Source organism: Eptatretus burgeri, chromosome 1 (genome assembly GCF_056783735.1).
Source record: "Eptatretus burgeri isolate ZD-2024b chromosome 1, Ebu_testis_v1, whole genome shotgun sequence".
Classification (NCBI taxonomy): Eukaryota; Metazoa; Chordata; class Myxini; order Myxiniformes; family Myxinidae; genus Eptatretus; species Eptatretus burgeri.
The window spans coordinates 121,291,304-121,310,171 of record NC_140961.1 but is presented as its reverse complement, the minus strand read 5'-3'; the positions used below and the strand labels follow the sequence as shown (position 1 = coordinate 121,310,171).

At 43.8% G+C, this 18,868-nt stretch overlaps 1 protein-coding gene across 1 annotated transcript in view; it reads right to left on the bottom strand.

Annotated features, from left to right (window-relative positions):
* Positions 1–18,868, bottom strand: part of LOC147035304 (uncharacterized) — a 63,166-nt gene extending 44,298 nt beyond the window's left edge. The window contains exons 1-4 of the mRNA XM_085865773.1: positions 18,842–18,868; positions 18,102–18,299; positions 13,149–13,162; positions 4,952–5,018 (exon numbers count right to left, since the gene is read on the bottom strand). Coding sequence (XP_085721899.1) covers positions 4,952–5,018; positions 13,149–13,162; positions 18,102–18,299; positions 18,842–18,868 — 306 coding nt within the window. The remainder of the gene's footprint in view (positions 1–4,951; positions 5,019–13,148; positions 13,163–18,101; positions 18,300–18,841) is intronic.

Sequence of the window (18,868 nt, the reverse complement as noted above, 5' to 3'; positions counted from 1 at the left end):
CAACTTTACGGGAAAACGGCTGACTCAAACACTGTCAAATTGTATCCACAGGTGGGTAATGAACCTTGGGCGACCCCATTAACTTTTGGGTCCAATTAGGTCAAAGGTCAAGGTCAGGTCACGAAAAGGTCAAAATCTTTTATGCTCCTAACTTCGTCAAAAATGGTTTAATTGACTTCAAACAAGACTAAAATATTCCTTATTCTATTCCTTATAATCAACATTCAGGTTAAGGATGTATCAAATTTAAATTTGATCCCCAAAATAACTTTATGCCTTAAATGGGTGAGATTTGTTGTGCCTGGCACCACTTGTTCTTTTTGTTACTGTATGTTAGTCCTGCATTTTTATTCGTTTTTTCCTTCCTGCTTTTCCCTGACCTTCCTCCTGTCTGGCGAGCCCCATGCTTCCCTCACTACTACATTCCTCACATCCAACACCCAGCAGGATTAAAAATAAAACCTGTCAAAGGGTGGAGGAGCACCTTGTGAGCCAACCGCCATTCATATCGAGTGCCCAACTGTCTGCTGATGTTCTCCTTCAGTTGGGTTACTTTTTTAGGGTGTTGGTGGTAGGATTTGCACTCTTGCCACCATAAAACACTTCATTCCGTAAAACCCATAAATACAAAGAAAACTGAAAACCCACTCCATGGGAGTACCTCCTGTGCTGCTGCCCTTTGCAGGGCAGCTCACTGGATGACATGATTGGGGCAAACCCTTCAGGACCCCCATTCCTTGATGATCGGTGGAAAATCATGGGGTAAACTTCCGAGGTCAGATTGTGGTGGAGTGGTGCTGAGGTGTCATCCACCAGATGGTGATCTCCTTAGGTTAACCTGAGGTGGTCTCTTCGGGTAGGTGCCTGGAATCTCCTATGCCTAAGGGTGGATGATAACCTGTTTATGTTGTCATTTGAGCTCAATTGTTTGAACATCAGTATCGCAGCACTCTCTGAGGTTCTGAGACAGGATAGTGGTGAGGTCATGGCTGGTGGTTACACTTATGATTGGTCTGGTTGCTCTGATAGTTACTATGCCCAAGGAGTTGCTGTAGCTCGTCCAATGAGCTTACTCCAATGATAATTGAGGTAACACCGGTCAACGAGCGTATTATGAGATGAAGGATTTTTCATTCATTGGGTGTCGTTTCCTTGGTCTCTGTAGATGCTCCAACTAAGGTGAGTGATCTCACCGTGAAGGGTGGATTCCATGCCCTGCTCGAGTCTGTGGTTTATCAGTGCACCTGGTGAGATACTCTTCGAGTTTGGGGATTTTAGTGCATCAACTGGAACTGATGGTGATGGTTATGAGACATGTGTTGGTCCCCATGGGTCCCCAACTGTGAACCAGGTTAGCACCAACTTCCTTGACTTTGCAGGAAGCCATGAACAGAAGGGGGCTGGTTCATGGTTTCAGCACCAACAGGCTCACCGCTAGACTTGGTATTTCAACACTGGTGGTGTGGTAAAGAAAATTGACAATATGCTAGTTGATGGTCGCTGGAGGATGATCCAGACCTGCAGGGTCTACCGGAGTCCTCAGTTCCTCAATATTGACTACAGGCATGTTGTAGCAACTCTGAACTTGCAACTTAAATATAGGAGAATGGTACCATCCCAGCCTAGGCTGAATGTTTGCAAGCTCAAGGATAAGAAGGTATCTCAGGAGTTTGGGAACAGGCTGCATGGGGATTTAGGGGTCTGGGTGCTTTGGGAAATCCTGAAGAGTTGTGGAGTGCCTTCAAGACCACCATCCTTGATGTTGCCAGTGGATATCTTGAAACTCACCATTGGACGAAGAATAATTTTGTCTCTCGAGGGACACTGGCTCTATATATATATATATATATATATATATATATATATATATATATATATATATATATATATATATATATATATATATATATATATATAACCATTGACCAGAGCCTTTGGGCCATGCTTATTGGCTGACCTGAGCTGTTCAGGGAGTTGAGGCATAAAACTGCACATGCGCTGAGGGAGAACGGAGAACAAGGAGGCCGATGTGCGAGGAATTTGTGAGGGGGTAGAGCATCACCTGTGGTCAAGTGATTATCGTCCTGCTTCCAGGGGAATTCACACATTGCATTCATCCAAGCCCATCCCTCGGTGAACTGCAGTTAGAGCAGAGGATGGTGGTCTCTTCACAGAGGAGTCCGAAGTGAAAACCCATTGGGCCGGTTACATTGAACAGCTATACCAGGCTGACCCACCAGCTATTGAGTTGTATGTCAGGGGTGTTACTATCCCCATTGCTGACACTTCAATCAACTGTGATCCACCTTCATTTGTGCAATTGAACAGGCTGCGGTGAACCAGTTGAAATAGCGTAAAGCTCTTGGGATCTGTTGCATCGATGCTGAACTTCTCAAGGCTGGTGGAAATGCTGCACTCATGTCGTTGCATGCAGTTCTGTGCTTGGCCTTGAATACAGGCATCATGCAAACTGACTGACTGGAAGAGGGGCCTTATTGTCCCTCTCTGGAAATGAAAGGGTGATCACAAGGTCTGCAACAACTACTGAGGGGTGATGCTGCTCTCTGTGCTGGGCAAGTTTTGCTTTACCGGTTTGCATCCAGTCTTGCTTTGCAGATGTGAGACTTGGACTCTGACCAGGGATTTAAAATGGCGACTTAATCGCTTTGGTACCAAGTCTCTTCAGAGAATCCTTGGCTATCGCTGGTCAGACTTTGTTTCCAACCAGTAGTTGCTAAGAGACTCAAATGAGATTTGTTTCCTGCATAGTCAGTGAGCGTCAGCTGTGGTTGTTTGGACATGTGTCTTGTTTTGCTGACACTGATCCTACTCACAAGATTCGCTCAGTGAGGGAGCTTCGTGAGTGGAGGAGCCCAATGGACCGACCATGTTCCTCGTGGTTGCAGCAGGTTGACCAGCCTCTTGGGGAGATGGGGTTGTGCCAGGGATCTGCCTGGGGAATGGCCAGACGGGGGCCCCTGGGGTAACAGCGGAAAGTGGACTCGGTGACACGCTGCACTGGCCATGCTTCCATACCTGACCTGACCTGACATCTCTCCCCTCCCCCCCCCACTTAATTCCTCGTGTTGTCACCGCCATTCCAAGCACCCCATCATGGTGAGCAGGCACCATAATTGTGTCTGCTTTGAGTTGGTGAAGGATGGAGCCATTCCAGCAAGCGAGGTAGTTGGTCAGACATTGTTGTTGGGTGTTCTGGGGTTTTTGGTTGAAGATTTTTTTTTCCTCATCTCCTTGGCCCGTGTGTTTACTGTGTCCTCGTCCTCTGGAAGGCTTGCCAAGTACTGGGTGTGATCGACTATCATTCCTTCAGCTGTATCTCTGTCTGATTGGGTAGTCAAGGCAATCTCTGATCATGATGGGGTCATAATGGTCTGCCTCTACAATGAGAGCATGTTGGATTATGACATAAAAGTTTGGTTGTCATGTTATGTTGATGTAAAGAGCCCACGACGGTTTATCTGAAACGGTTTGGGTATATGGACTGGGGCTCGGCAGTGTCAAGTCAAGTAGGATGGCACGGTCCTCCACATCCCCAATGGGATCATTATAGGGATGGAGCATGGGCAGGTGTTTTATGTGGGTCAGCCTAAAGCATGTTGCAAGTATAGTCAATAGCGTCGCCTTGTATATAGGTGCAAAGAACACTTTTGCTCTCAGTGTGGCCAGTTGGTACATTTGAGGCATCATTGCACTGCACCTGTGCAGTGCAACTTCTGTGGTATACTGCGGCACACCTTCTGCTCCTGCCTACATAGCTGCGTGAGCAAGATGCATGCATCTGTGGGTGGGGGTGGGTGTGTTGCCCGAGGTATGAGTCTGGGGGTTGTGCCTGCTATGCCTGCTGTTTCTTCCCCCCCCCCCCCCACAGTAAAGGAGGATGATTGGAGGACAGAAGGAAATGAGGAGAGAAATGAGGACCTGGACTTGCTTATGCAGGGTGCCAGGCCCTCTGAGGTGAAAGGGAAAGACTGCACTAAATAAGTGGATGCTCTGGTGGTGGGGTCTGTGGAAACAAACTCTGTTCAAGAGACTTCGCTGGCGGAGGTTGAAATTGAAGGCTCCACCTCTGGCTATGAAGACTTTGGTGATCCAGGAGAATGGATAATAAAAAAGTGCCGCCGGATGGGCCAGATGAAAAAGGGAAGGTTCCCCTGGGAATGACCCCACAGGACATCTACCTCAAACGAGTCAGGGTGAAGGTATCTGTCATGGCCTTCTCACTCACCAGATCTGAACCCAATCTGGCATTTGTGGTATATTCTGTAATGACACCGAAGACAGCGTTTTCCACCTTCATCAACAGGTATGAGTTGATTGACTTTCTTGTGTAAGAATGGTGCCACATCCCTCCTGCAGAATTCCAGATGCTGGTGGACACTAAGCCACAGCGCATACAGGCTATACTGGCCACATGTGGTGGCACAATGTCCCAACGTTGGTCTTTCCATAGCTTATGTCCACTTTTGGGTGTGTATGTGTGCGTGTGTGTAGGTTTTACTCATGCGTAAACCTCATTATCCTTTTCTTGGCATATCAAGCTATTGTGAGTATCTTATTCGTACTTTTTGAATGCCCCATGTTTCAACAGGAATGAATTCGTTCTCTCTGAAACAGCAATCAGCAAAAGCACAAACATGCCTTGAGAGGGCTCGAGTTCCTCTCCCCTTGACTGCAAAGAACAGCCTTTTTGTCGATTTAAAATCGAGAACAAGTTGTTCAACCTGGATGGCATGTGAAGATGTTCCAATACATTTTCCCTGCAGCTCTTGCTCCTCCAACAACTTGACCAGGCCTCCGGAATGAATTCCAAGTCACGTCATCAGCTTCAAGCTCTGCCCATGAATAGTGCACATTTCTCCAGCTAACAGACAAGAAACAGGATTTGCTTGATTTGACTCAACAGTTGTACCTTTTGAAAAATATTTCTCACCTGTGTGGAGCACTGGAAGCCCAGACCACGAACATTTTTTTTTTCTGGATGCCTTTGCTCAGTCAGCCTCCCGAGGATAATTGACCCAGCACAGTCTCACCTCCTGAGCCTTTGATGAACGTACTGCACAAACTGCGACTGCATCCCAACAGGGGGGCTGGCTGCTTAGGAACCAGAGTCTGAGGCTTCATTACACGGGCAGCCTGCATGACATTTTTTTTTTGTTGTTGTTTGATATGCATTCACAATCACAATCTTTTCTTGTGGTGTATAAACTGGCTCAGACCCATTAAAATCCTCCCAAGCAGTGTGTGTGTGGGATGCGAATATTTCAGATGAAATAGCTTAACAGGATACGTGCACAAAGCCCCAAAGGGAACTGGCAGTTGGTACAGTGTGCTTGCTTCTGAGCTCTCTGCTTCTAAGTTCTTGACAAGCATCACATCCAACTAAAGCTTCTGTCTCGTGTACTGCCAGGAGGGACCACTTGGTTGAAGAATTTGTCGTCCCTTGGTGGACATGTCAAGTTGCTTGTCTTGTCTGAAATGTGGGTGTTATAGATCGTTGAGGTTCTACCTAAGCCAAATTACAATTTCCTGGTATGGGTCTACCATTAAGTGACCCCATTTTTACTTCAATAAGGTATTTCCAAGTCTATAACCCGTGATGCAATGCCATGAAGTTATTTTGCTGTTATTCCAACGTATCATATAAGATCTACATCGCAGTTAGAAAACATGGTACACCAACTGATAAACAGCATTCCTACTTCACTTGAACAATGTGTGAGTAATTAAGCCTCCCCCTGTAGGGTAGGGGGGAGGTAGATACCTATTGTTGGGTTTGTTTCGATAATTAGTGCCCCCAATTTTAATGGTACCCCAGAGTTTCTTACACCCCGGGGAGTACTAAACCACTATTTAGATTTTTCTCCCTTTTCTTCTGCCAATGTCCGAGCTGTATCTTTATTTTTTTCTGCCAATGCCAATGTCCGAGCTGGCTGGGACTTTCAAAATTAAATTTTGAAAAAAATTATGTGGGGTTGATGTTTTTATGACCTTGACCTAATGTTATGGTCATGACCTAATCATAAACATATTTGCTTTTTTTCACAATAACTCGACTAAGGTTTGTCTGATGAGAACGAAATAGCCCACATTGATCGCAAGGTGCATTTACGCTTATTTTACATTACTAGTGGGCCCCTTAGTCCATTGGACCAAATAAATTTTCATCGGTCTTCACAGCCTTCTAACATACCCAGTTGTTGTACTGCTTGAGCATTAGCTTGCCTTTGGAGCCTGGTGTTGTCTTAGTGGTTAGGGTGGTGGCTTGGGATCCTAGGGTCCTGAGTTCAAGCCCTGGTTCCACTGAATTAACACCAGGGGGTTGACTCAGCCTGTCATCCTTCTGAGGTCAGCAAAATGAGCACCAGTGTACTGGTAATAGGGGCACTGCATCAGTGGCGTAGCCACGCCCCTAACCATTGATGCAACCAGCAGCCAAAAAGGCTGCACATGAAGGGATGGAGCTTGCCTTTCACCATGCCCTGATGTGCTTGGGCCAGGATGGGGGAAAGGGGAGGGGGATGACGCATTTGTTATTATTATTGCCAAATGATGCTACTCTTATTATTGTTGTTAATATTATTAGTATCAATTAACACATGCTTTGTTACAATTTTGTCATTTTTTTGTTGACGATAATTTTGGTGTATCACACTCCACATCAAAAAGCTTCAGTCGAACCCTACAAAAAAACATGCCACACACACACACACACGCACACGCACGCACATGCACGCACACACACGCACACACACGCACACACACGCACACACACACACGCGCACACACACGCACACACACGCACACACACACACACACACACACACCTCATCCATTTATAGTAGATACTCCTCCACTTTAAAGGTCAAGATCAAGTGGTGGTCTGAAAAAGATAACGCATTTTTTGTCATCGCTCAATTTTGCCAATGTGGAATGTCAAAGACCACTTGGCCTTCCAAGATGTTCTTGGATCATAATAGTGTACCTGCACTGAAGTTGTGCACCTGATATTTGACTCGTGTTCTTGACCTACCTTTTTCAGATTGTGACCAAATTAACATAAAACACATTTTTGATCATAACTTGAATAATTTTCATGATGTTGAGTTTTATGGATAGAATGTATATGGGGACATATTTTCTTTATTTACACTCTATTTTTAAATGTTGAAGGTTAAGGTTCTATTGCGGTCCTAAAATAATATGATCATTATTGTATTGTTTGTGCCGAGGGATCACGGATGTCTAGTTCATTCATTCATGTGTCATGCTTTAATCAGAGCATCAGTTCTCCTGAAGCAGTTTTTTGGCAAGGGTTATAATCCTGGATGGGTCTGCCACTCCAATGCAGGATATTCGACTGAACGTGACAGGGATTTGTAATCTGACCAGATTGCCGGTGATAACTCACCTAGCCTATTCTTAGCAAAAGACACCACGAGATCTTTAACGTCCACCAAATTATGCTGATAGACGGGATGCCCAATTTAGCATCCATCCGAGGGATGGCGTACACATTGATGCTTCCTAGATAGCACACCGACTTTGGCCCAACATAATTTGTCTGTTGGAACAACATCACCAAGGTCAAATATTCATATCATGCAGGTCACCATTGCCATTTTTCAAGTTTATTGGATGGGCCAACAATCTGTGCACATTAACATTGTGTGAAATGGTGGCGTTGAAGATGCGCAATGGTGAAGCAAGCTTAAATTAGTTACTCGTCACCACAATTACACTGGCTACAAATCCGATTTTTGGGTGACATTTAACTTTTGTTTTTAAACAATAATTAATACTTATTCTGACCCTTCTGATCGTGGTGGAACTTCTCAATAATTTCTCGAATAAAACATTTCAGAGTGAACGAAACTCAATTTTTACCACTGCCACTGAAGGTTGGCATGGATGACTTTGCTGTGCATCTGTCTTCATCATCGTTATCGTTATTACTGACACTAATATAATAATAATAATAAAAGTAGATAATGGGAGAATATATATTTCGAGAAATGAAATACAAAAATAAAAAACACTGAAGATTTCTCACTTTGTTGTAACTCATCCTCTTGTGTTGTTAATGAAACAAACAGATGACATAACTCGCACACTCTGTTGTATTATTTTTGTAAAAATATCCATAATATATGAAGAAATATACCAATAGTAATACATCAGTGGGTTAGCAGTGATATCATGGAAGGGGTTCAATCCATTGAATTCTCAGCCTCAGCCTCAGCATCAGCTGTGACCTCTCATGAGCTCATCAAATAATAAAGCCAACCGCACACCAGGCTTCAGAACTACTCAGCCAACAAGGCCTTTGCCTGAAGCTCAGTGGAGCACTGCTTTACTTTTTGGGGCGTGCCGCAACATGACATCTGTGTGTCTTGCACAGTATTTTGTGGAATCCAAAGTTCTTGACATCATTGGCATCTCCAGAACAAATACTCCACAGCTCCTTCAGGATCTGTGAATTTTTCCCAGTAATCCCCTCTTTGTTGAAATTCTAAACTCCATGCTTGTTGTCCATCTCCACTCGTTTGTTCCTCATTGCTCTCGTTTGTTGAACTGCCTTTCAAAGATGGCGAAATCACATACTTCTTTCCAGGGCTTCAAGCTGGTGGTAAACCACCATGACCTCCTGCCATCCACCATCCCTACCCATGATCTTTTATACCCCCTATTAACAGCAACTAACACCTAACCCAATACTCTTACTTGCAAGTTGTTTTATTTACTATGCATGCACATACAGACTCTCTCTGTCTGTCTCTCTCTCTGTCTCCCCTCCCCCCTCTCCTTTTCATGTCGTTTTCATTCCACAGCATGTCGTACCCAATTTTAGCCCCACTGCCAGCACATTGCCGTTTTTACCCTCGATAGAGGACAAGGTATTGCAGTTGGGTCTGTTTTTTTGTTTGCTTGCTTGTTTGTTTGTTTGTCTGAATATAACTTGTGTTTTTCTCCACAACCGCTTGTCGAATTGAAACGAAATTTTCACCATGGGAGCGACGACTCATGCAGAATGTTTTATTGATAAATATGACATCATAGATCACTTGGTGTGATAACCATTTTGGAAAAACGGGAAAAGTTTGGACCTCTGTATCTCTGAAACAACAGCATGGAAAAATTTGAAACATGGCACATGGCAAGTACTCTTCACGGGGAATCAGTGTGATTTTTTTTTATGTTGTCATCAGTGCCTTCGTTATGACGTCATCATTGCATATGTAGAATGCTGCACAAGATAAGTATAATTTTTTTTTTAGTCATCTCGGAATAAAATGGTCCACATTAAAAAATTGATGATATCGGTCACGTGATTCGGCAGCAATATTGTTTCTTGTTTTTTTTTAAACTTCAAAAAGTAGTGGCTGAACAGATTGAGGCAAATCTGTACAAGTATGAACGCCCATCCATGAGGAACAAGAGGTTCACACAAATGATGTCAAAGGTCACATGATCTGGCAGCCATATTGGATTGAGCAAAAATCTTTTTAAAAATTATTTCTCTTGAACCATTTTAATGGATTGACGTGAAACCTCATAATTATGATCTCGTCTTGATGCAGAATAAATGTGTTAAATTTCAACCTCATCAGACGCATGGTCGAACATCCAGAATTGTTGAATTTTTTTGATCTGGGTCCTTTTGATTTTTATTTATTTATTTGAATAAGGCTCACTTGGCTGTTGCTGGATGGGTTTGAGAGTAGAGTCGCAACTGAAATGTGAATCTTATCCAGGTTCCTCCTGATGACTTCATCTTTGCTTTTTGTTTGTTTGGGTTCCTTCTGATAACTCCAATGCAGGACTGTACCTATTTGGTCTTCCAGTTGATTGGAATTGAATTTATTTTAATCTCATTCTGAATGCAGTTGAATTATAATAAACGTCATGGGTCAGAGTCAAGTGTCCGATCAAAGCTGGGTTGCATCAAAGTGGGACGTCTTGGTACCCGGTCATCACTGTAGCAGTAATAAAGTGGCAGTTCTAGTTATGTCTTTATTAATTACTTAACACACCAGTACACAAACACCACACGAAACAACACAAATACCACCCAAAACTACACAAACACCATACAAAACAAGTCCTGGCGAGGTTCTGCGATCTTTGACTGCTCTTTTTCGTGTTAACATCTTTCACCTCGCTCCACCATTAACTTAAATTTGTACAAAAAAAAGAACAGTCGTACCATAGAGCTTGTGTAGTGATGCGATCAGTTCTGTGATGAACTCACACATCAGCCAAGTTCCATGAGTAGAAAAACACCGTGAGCGGGTAACCCACTGTAAACAGAGCCAATTTCACAGCTCGCAATTCTGCTTACATCGATTCCTTGGACAGTATTGCTTGTAAGAAACTTATGCCGCTGAATGGTACCAATCCATGTCGCTTTTTCGCTCAATAAATAGTTTCATTCAAACGATGTTTGTTTGTTTTTTTTACTTTGTTATAGTTATGTTATTATGTCTTATTCACGAGCAGTCTTCATATGGTGGACAATTTGATTTATTGAATCTGCAAATGTGCTTCTACTGATAAATGCAAATAATGCACCAAAGTTGTGAGCTGCATTGCACTCTGACCTGGCCTGGCTTTTGTCTGTAAAAACAAAGTTTCATGCAGGTTGCTTGTATCTGCTTTCGTTATGGAAAATGTGTTTTTTGCTGTTTAGAAACATATTCTGTGGCCAGGTGTGAGCTAGAATACCAACAGCCAAGTTAATTTGAGGACGTGACCTTTGCTGACCTTCTGTTTTATTAACATTTTATATGCGACATCACCAGTGCAGATGAAACCATGAAAAGCAATTGACCATAAATGTCGAGCCCTGTTACTGGTATTGAAAATTCAGCGTTTTTTTTTAAAGGAATCCTGGTGTATATTTCAAGTTTGTTGGTCGGAATTATGAACTAATCATTTTTACGATTAATTGAGCACCTTGAGATATTGTCACAAGTCTGAGGCCTGCACGTTAACTGTGACTTACCTCACTCATGGTTATTGGAATGCCCGAACATTGAAGATATTTGTGACCAGATCACTGCAATGCTTCCTCGTGTGGAAAAGGGTGCATATCAGATGAGGTTCAAGGTGATGTATTCATGTGTGCACAAAAAAAGCTCTTGAAATGACATGTTAACAAGCATTGCTTGTGGGACTATCAAAGTCTCTTGAACTTCGAGGCCTCATCATCAGCCATGGCCGATCCTGGGCCGACCACATAAAGCTGGCCTCCAAAACCAACCACAGACTGGACATCCTTTGTTGATCCCAAATATTTCCTTGGAAAACCAGAGCTACTCACATTCAACAAGGTCGTTGTCTGTAGCTCAATGGAGTAGGCTACTTCTTTGCACTATTGGCTGCTGCTCCAGCATCACATCTGTCTCTCCTGCATTCTGTGGAATCTAAAGCTCATAAATTGGAGAGTTCATAGAACAACTTACCCCATGCAGTCTTGAGAAAGAAGAATATGGGCAGGGTCTGTGAGCGGCAAATTTGATGAGGCGTGATAACGTAAAATTCCATAATATTTAGTCCCAGCACTGCTAATTGGAAGTAGTGGGGCAACTTAGCTAAATATAGCATAACAATTGTGCATTTTGTGAGGAAAGCACCAAATTTGGCACACTGGTAGCTTATCATATTATGAACAGATTTTGATATTGGGCCATCTCAAAATTTTTGATGGCAGTTGAAAATGGCTGCCACAGCCATGAGCGGCTGAATTTGAGATGGCCCAATATCCAAATCTGTTCATAATATGATAGGCTTTCAGTGTGCCAAATTTGGTGCTTTCCTCGCAAAATGCACAATCGTTATGCTAAGTTGCCCCACTAAAGGGTTTTTGAAAGGGCCAAAAAGGCTATTTGTGTGAGACAGTGTTCAAATACAAGTATATAATTCAATTGAAATAAAATAAAGATTTTAAAGGTTGAATAATTTTTTTTCGATGTTTACGGCTGTAGATGCAGTGTCTTTTACACCACCTTATTTAACATGTTATTTGAGTTTATTGTGCCTGTTATTTTAGACCTTTATGACATCCTTAAAAACTGTTTCCTGTTTGGAATGATTATCAAATTTGTTTGACTGCCAGACAGAATAAAAACAAATTTCATTACTCTCTGTGCATGCGCGATTGACAGACATGTCTTGCCGGAGCACACCAGAGCATCGCTCATCTCACGTATGAGCTTAGCTCAGCAATACTTTTAAACAAAACCATAGACCCACTTTCACAATCGATTGAGTTATTGTGCTTTGTGTGCCTTGTCATGTCCATGTAGTTAGGGTCAAAGCTTTTTCCGAAGCTTGGATAGGTCAATACATTGGACATTTTGGTGAGAGATTGATATTATAACAATACAGGTTGAGGCAACACTGACCCTTATGAATTTCAAAATACAGCAGTTCCAGAAGTGAGACGAATTTTCCAACCATTTTATATCCAGATTGAGTGAATTGTGTTCCATTTACAAAAAGTATTTACACCCTGAAAGGCGTGAAGGCATGGAAAACTTTGGATGCCTACAACAAGTTGAAGTCTGGGTGGATCAGTCATGTGGCTGATCTTGTGAAGAATGGCTATCACGTTGTGTGAGCAAAGGTAGGCCTACAATACATCAAGGTCATGGATTCATGTTGCAGAGCAGATAATTATGACGTTATACATGTTATCATCATGCCTATCTGCTCTGCCATCTCATTCAATACGCTCGGATGATTATCCAGTCCCAAAGTTTTATCTTATTTTGTTAATTCCAAGAAAGACACCAACTAATGCGAAAGATTACAACTAAATAACTCATGCCAGGAGACAAAACGCCCAGTTTGGCATCCATCTGAGAGATGTGCACACATTGATGAATCAACCTGCCTGTTAAACACCATGTTGGCAGTTTAAGGCTGGGTCTGGATTTGAACCCAGGCTAGATAGCTTAGAGTAGAGCATGCCAACATATAGTCAAGGCCATCATGCCAGCCATTATCACATGGGGTTGCATCCTTTATATAACTCAGCTTTTCACACCCAGGCCGCTCACACCATGAAGCAAGCACCGTTTCCAAAGAGAAAAAGAATGGCTACCTTCTTCTTCCTCTTCTCTCACTCTCCTTTTTCCAGCTAGAAAGAAAAAGGGTTGAGTCCTCACACAGATGTAGTTGTGCACATCACTACCTGTGAAAACGCCACCAGTCAAGGAGGTGGGGGGAGAACTCAGAAAAATGAATCGAAAAGGGAAAAATGCAAAGCCTGTCCAAGCCGGACTCAAACTAAATATGAGGATAATGCCATTTAATAATAAAAAAATTGTATATTTTATTAATTTGTGTTCTCCATGTTCTCATAATAAAGGATTGTTGAAGATTTGATGACAAAAGCTCAATTGGTAAATATTGTTACGGCCATGGGTACCGCGTGTATTATGAGGGAGTTTAATCCCCGTTTGTCCTCGGAAGAGCCGGACCTGGGGCCACCGCTCACAATTCACTTCGTGATATGATGGGCTGCTTTAGAACCACGAACGCCAATCAGTTAACCTTGAGTTCCAATGTCCACCGTCTAATTAGAGGTCACGTGGTTTCCTGAAGGGGGAGCGTGCCCTCGGCAAAGCACCAATATTATCTTGATTAGCTCTTACTAGGTGGCCGAGCGTTGAACCGCTGGTGCCTGCTGACTATGACAGGTCAATTAGTTTGGGAACTACCTCAGGGTCTATCTAGGTTCAGGCAATGCTGGATCAATGGAAGTAAAGGACAAGCACAGACAGGTTGGAACGTCAACAAAGGAATTTAATAAAATGAAAAAAAAATACAAATAACTTTTTATTTCCTTGTAGTAAAAAGGAGTTAATTCAAATCAATCAAAATAATCGCAAGCAAATAAAGAATTAATCAGGAAACGATAGAAAAAGAGACAAAGAGCAGTTGCTTATCACTATGCCTTAGTTAACAATTACACACGAGGCAAGGGTACCCAGCAGATCATTCAGGGAAGGGGGGGGGGAGAGACATTCAGTCCCGCTCACCAAATAGAAGTCGTCGTAGGGCAAATAAAACGTCCTGAAATGTGTGAGCGTGCCTTGACCATTGCCAGTGTCCAGCCTTGCAGTGTACCCACTCGCAAACAGGCTCGAACGCCAGTCGACGTCATCCCCAAGAATCAGGTACCCCAAGGGCAGGTCTCGAGCAGAATCAGCATCAACCGTCCGAGCGTCACCCACTTTCAGGAGCCACCAGGAGCCACAACCGACGGACAGCTATTAGGAGCTGTGAGAAGCCGAGGCGCTGTGAGAAGCTGCAAGGCCGTCACCAACTGTCACGAACTCAACTGTTGCCAGGTCACCAATGGTCTAACGAGCTGAATTATGCAGCCTTCTGACTGGAACCGATGAAGCAACCATCTGACTGGGACCGACGAAGTGACTGTCTGACTGGAACCGATGAAGCGACTGTCTGACTGGAACGGATGAAGCGACACCATCTGACTGGAAGCGACCGTATGACTGGAACTGACGAAGCAACCATCTGACTGGAACTGCCGAAGCGACTGTCTGACTGGAACTGATGAAGCAACCGTCTGACTGGAACTGACTAAAACACTCTCAAAGCTGTCAGAACCGCAACCAGCTATCGCCACCTGACTGGAAAAAAAATGGTCCTCTCATCCTCTTTATAGGTGCCCTGTCTGGGCGGAGCCTCAAGCAGACTCCAGCCAAATCCACCCCACCCATTTGCGCATCGTTGCACATGACAACCGACCCATCCCGCGATCATTCCTGGCCTACGATGCCATGTTTGTGGTGCTGGACGAACGGCAAAAAGCTGCCATTTACCAGAATTACTGAGCGAAAACGTGAAGCGCTCATAAAATGTCAATAACAATTATCATCTCAATGTTCAGCCCGATACTAAAAAGAGCCAGTTAGCGTCCATCGAGCTGCTGAATGGGGTGTCAAACGTCGATAGAAAGAGGTTAGACGAGCCTCCGTTGGGCTTCCGGCTATCTCACGTGCATGAATGTGTCTGTCATAAAGAGAAAAAGGAGCTTTCCATAAGAGAGGGAATCTATTCTTTACCCTTCTTAATGCATCGAAGTTAGAATCCCACCAGACATGGGGATGGGTCTATCCTGGACATGCATTTCAGGAAATAACTGTCTGAGGACCGAGATGTTTGCAGGCATTCGTCGGATTGGACTCTGAAATCCGTAACAATATGTTATGGCCTGCACAGACAAACTGAAGCTCTACTAATAAATGTCAGTGTGAGTCCGTCAGTCCATCCATCCATCTCCTCCATAACTCCAAAACCATGAAACCTTGCGGTCCCAAACTTTGCAGGCATCATAGGGGAACTCCAAGTTAGTGCATGCATGAAAACTGGGTGTTTGTATTAATTTAAACCCCCTTTTGAATATAATTAATGGCCTTATTTAATTATCCTTTATCAAGGCTCTTCCTTGTTCACCTCGCTGAGGTCTTAATTCGCCATTTTTGGCCTGCTCAACAATGCTTTGACTTTGAATAGGCCAGAATGGTTTTAAAATGATAACCCTTTTTTTCACTTTCATCACTCGTATCATAGAATGCCTGATCATCATAACTACAAATCATTGGATACATTGCAATACTTAAAAACCCCTGGTGATGCCAGCATTTGTGACTTTAAGAGATTCTGGAGGTTATGGCATGTGCAGAAATGAAATAATTTTACCCAAATTTCAAAATATAAACTCCAGAATATAACATTTCAGCAGTTCCGACTGCTAAAAAAAGAAGTTTGTCCAATTCGGACATTGCTTAACATTCCGGGCGTCTCAAGGTGCATGCAGTTTATATGACCGATTGGCAATCGCTAATCGCATAACAAGAAGCCCGTTCCTTATCAACTGTTTTGTTGGAGTGCTTGCTTGAGTGCTCAAGCCCTATATTTCTTCAGGGCATTCAAGGTCCACCAAAAACTCCCTTCTGGTGGAACTGCCAAAATCAAGAATCACTGCTCACCTTCACTCTGTCATTCCTCTTTTTTTCCCCCAACTCTGGAACAAACTCCCACACTCTCTTCAATCTCACTCCTCCCTCCATGTCTTCAAAACAGCTGTTCACCACCATCTCTTGTCTTCCTTCATTCAAAATCTTGATCTTTACTACCCCCATTAATCCACCCCAAACCCAACTCCTTCAAATTCCCTGTTTTCCTTCCTGAAAGTCCCGGTACTACAATCTTGTTTTCCGCATGAACCCCGCCCCATCCCTCTTCCTTCCACAAATCTCCCATTGTCTCTGTTCCCCACTATTTTGTGCTTCCCTCTTCCACCCCTCTTGTCTCCTGCCTTGTTATATGTTTCTGTGTATTTGCTCTTGCACGAGCCTCGACTTGGTGTCCAAAAAAAAGCCAAGGCCATACATGCCAAAAGTATTCATAATGTCACTGAATATATCAATCGACTTTATTGAAGTTTAAGCCCTACTCAGCTGTGTTTGGCCCTTGCGTTGTCGTGTGGTGCCTCGGGTGGTGGCTTGCCCACTGAAAATGTGCAATTTTATTTTCTGCGGCATTTCCCATTTTTGTACGATCTGTTTTCATTATATGACATGAATTTGAAATGGCTCCTCCAGAATGTAGCATGTATGAATTAAATTTGGAGTGAGCCAACCGGAAGGATGCAAAGGAAGGTCACTTCATGTGAGAGCTTGCATGCATGCATGCAGGCAGGCTTTTGCCAGGGAGATAGCATGGTCTTAAATGCTCCTGTCCCATTTTATATAGAACCTGGCAGTTAAAAAGAAAATGTTGCTGTTTGGGAATGTTTTATTGCCCTTCCTTTCGCCTCCCCTCAAGCTGCTTTCTTTCCCCACCCCTCATGCCGCCTTCCATTCACCTCACACTGCCTTCCCCTCCCCTTGTGCTGCCTTCCCTTCCCTTTTCCCTTCCTTCTCATCACGCTGCCTTCCCTTCCCATCATGCTCCTTCCCATCCCTCCCCTTACACTTACCTTCTCCCAAACCCGCTCTCCCTCCACCCCTCAATGACATATCTGGGCAGTCTGTGAGGGCTGTTTGAAACGTAAACCATTTTGTTCAATCGTGTCCTACCCTCACCCCCTTCTTCTTAAGTCCCCCCTACCAAACACAAGTCTAGAACCCCCTCCCCTCACCCTTACTTCCTCTGAACGCTCTCCCTCTTCATACTCTCCCCATCCTTCTGGGAGTGTATAGCGACGTTTGGTGATGCGTCGCTCTTACCATCCCCCACCTCCTCACACTTCTCCCCTTCCTAGCACCCCCCTTCCTCACCCACTCTTCACTCCTCCACCCCTTCTTGCACCCCATTCCCTCCTTACTCCCCTCCCTCCCTCATTGGTCCCCACTACCTCCTCTATCTCCCTCCCTCCTCGATCACTTCTTCTCTCCTCCCTCACTCTCTCTCCTTTCGCTCGCTCACTCTTTCTCCCCCCCTCCCCCCTTAATATTCCCACCAGTGAAGTGATGGGTTGTATTTGTTGGTGGTAAATAAATAAAGAAACATGGAAGCAAAAACAAAATGGGGTGTCTCGCGTTTGACATGCTCCTGCGGGGTGACTAAGGCATATTTTCATAATAAAGCTTTGTTGAAAATTTAATGTCAAAAGCTAAAATGGTAACAATATATGGCCTGCATACACGTGTGTGCACACACACACACACACACACACACACACACACACACACACACACACACACACACACACACACACACACACACACACACACACACACGTTATTGCAAAACCCCGTCTCCTGCTGTACGGGGCTGGGACAGGCTTGTAAATATAAAATGGTCCTATTTCTGATCCCACGGCTGACCCAGCATAATACACCTTGAACTTTACGAATCATCATCAATACTTTGTAAACTATGGAAACCTCTTCCCATTCCCACTCCCATAACAATATCATCATCAACATCATTGTGAGCTTGCATGGTATGAAATTCAACATAAAGTTTGCTTCACTGGAACCTTCTTTTTTTTCATTCACGCCTGCATATACAAGGAGATATTTTGGGGGAATTTGATGTACATGATGGAATGGCGTGAATGATGTGTTTGATGGAACATCCATGGTGTGCTGCTGTGCCAGGCAGGCCTTCAATTTGACAGTGAGGTTCTGTGCCACCTTCTTGTTTATCAGAGGTGAGATGGATCTTACACACTCCGCGATACCACTCTTGAGCTGCTGAATGTCCCAAGGGTTGTCTTTGTCTACATTGTCCTTCACCTAGCCCCACAGAAAAAAGGCCAGCAGGGTGATGACTGGGGAATGGGGAGACCAGATGTGCTCTGTCTTGAAGGAGATTATCTTATTGCTGAACCTCTCTTCCTTGTTAGTGTCTGTAAGGGTGGTGAATCTGTACTTTGTTTGGATAAAATTTCATGTCGTGCCTCATTACCTGAAAGACAGTCGTTCGCAAAAGACCAAGCTCTTGTGAGCGCTAGCTAGCGGATCTCTTTGGAATTTGAGTGACCGATTGTTCACCGACTCAATGTTCTCTTCTGAATGTCAAGTCCTCTTTCTCCCTGATTTCTTGATGTTTTGAACAGTGCATTATTTCTGGAACTTTGCTAGGTGGGTCTCTCACTTTGAAATGTTTACGATAAAGCCGCTGAGTCTTGATTACAAACTTCATCTCAAGGTCCCATTCTATGATTTTACTTCCTTGTGGTGGTTGTGCAAGGCATATTTACTTGCTGGGGGAGATGAGAGGATTGGAGAGAAGCAAGGCCATTAGTGAGCTGATAAGAAACTGAAAGTCCACCAACCTGCCTGCAGTTGGTGAAAGCAGACAT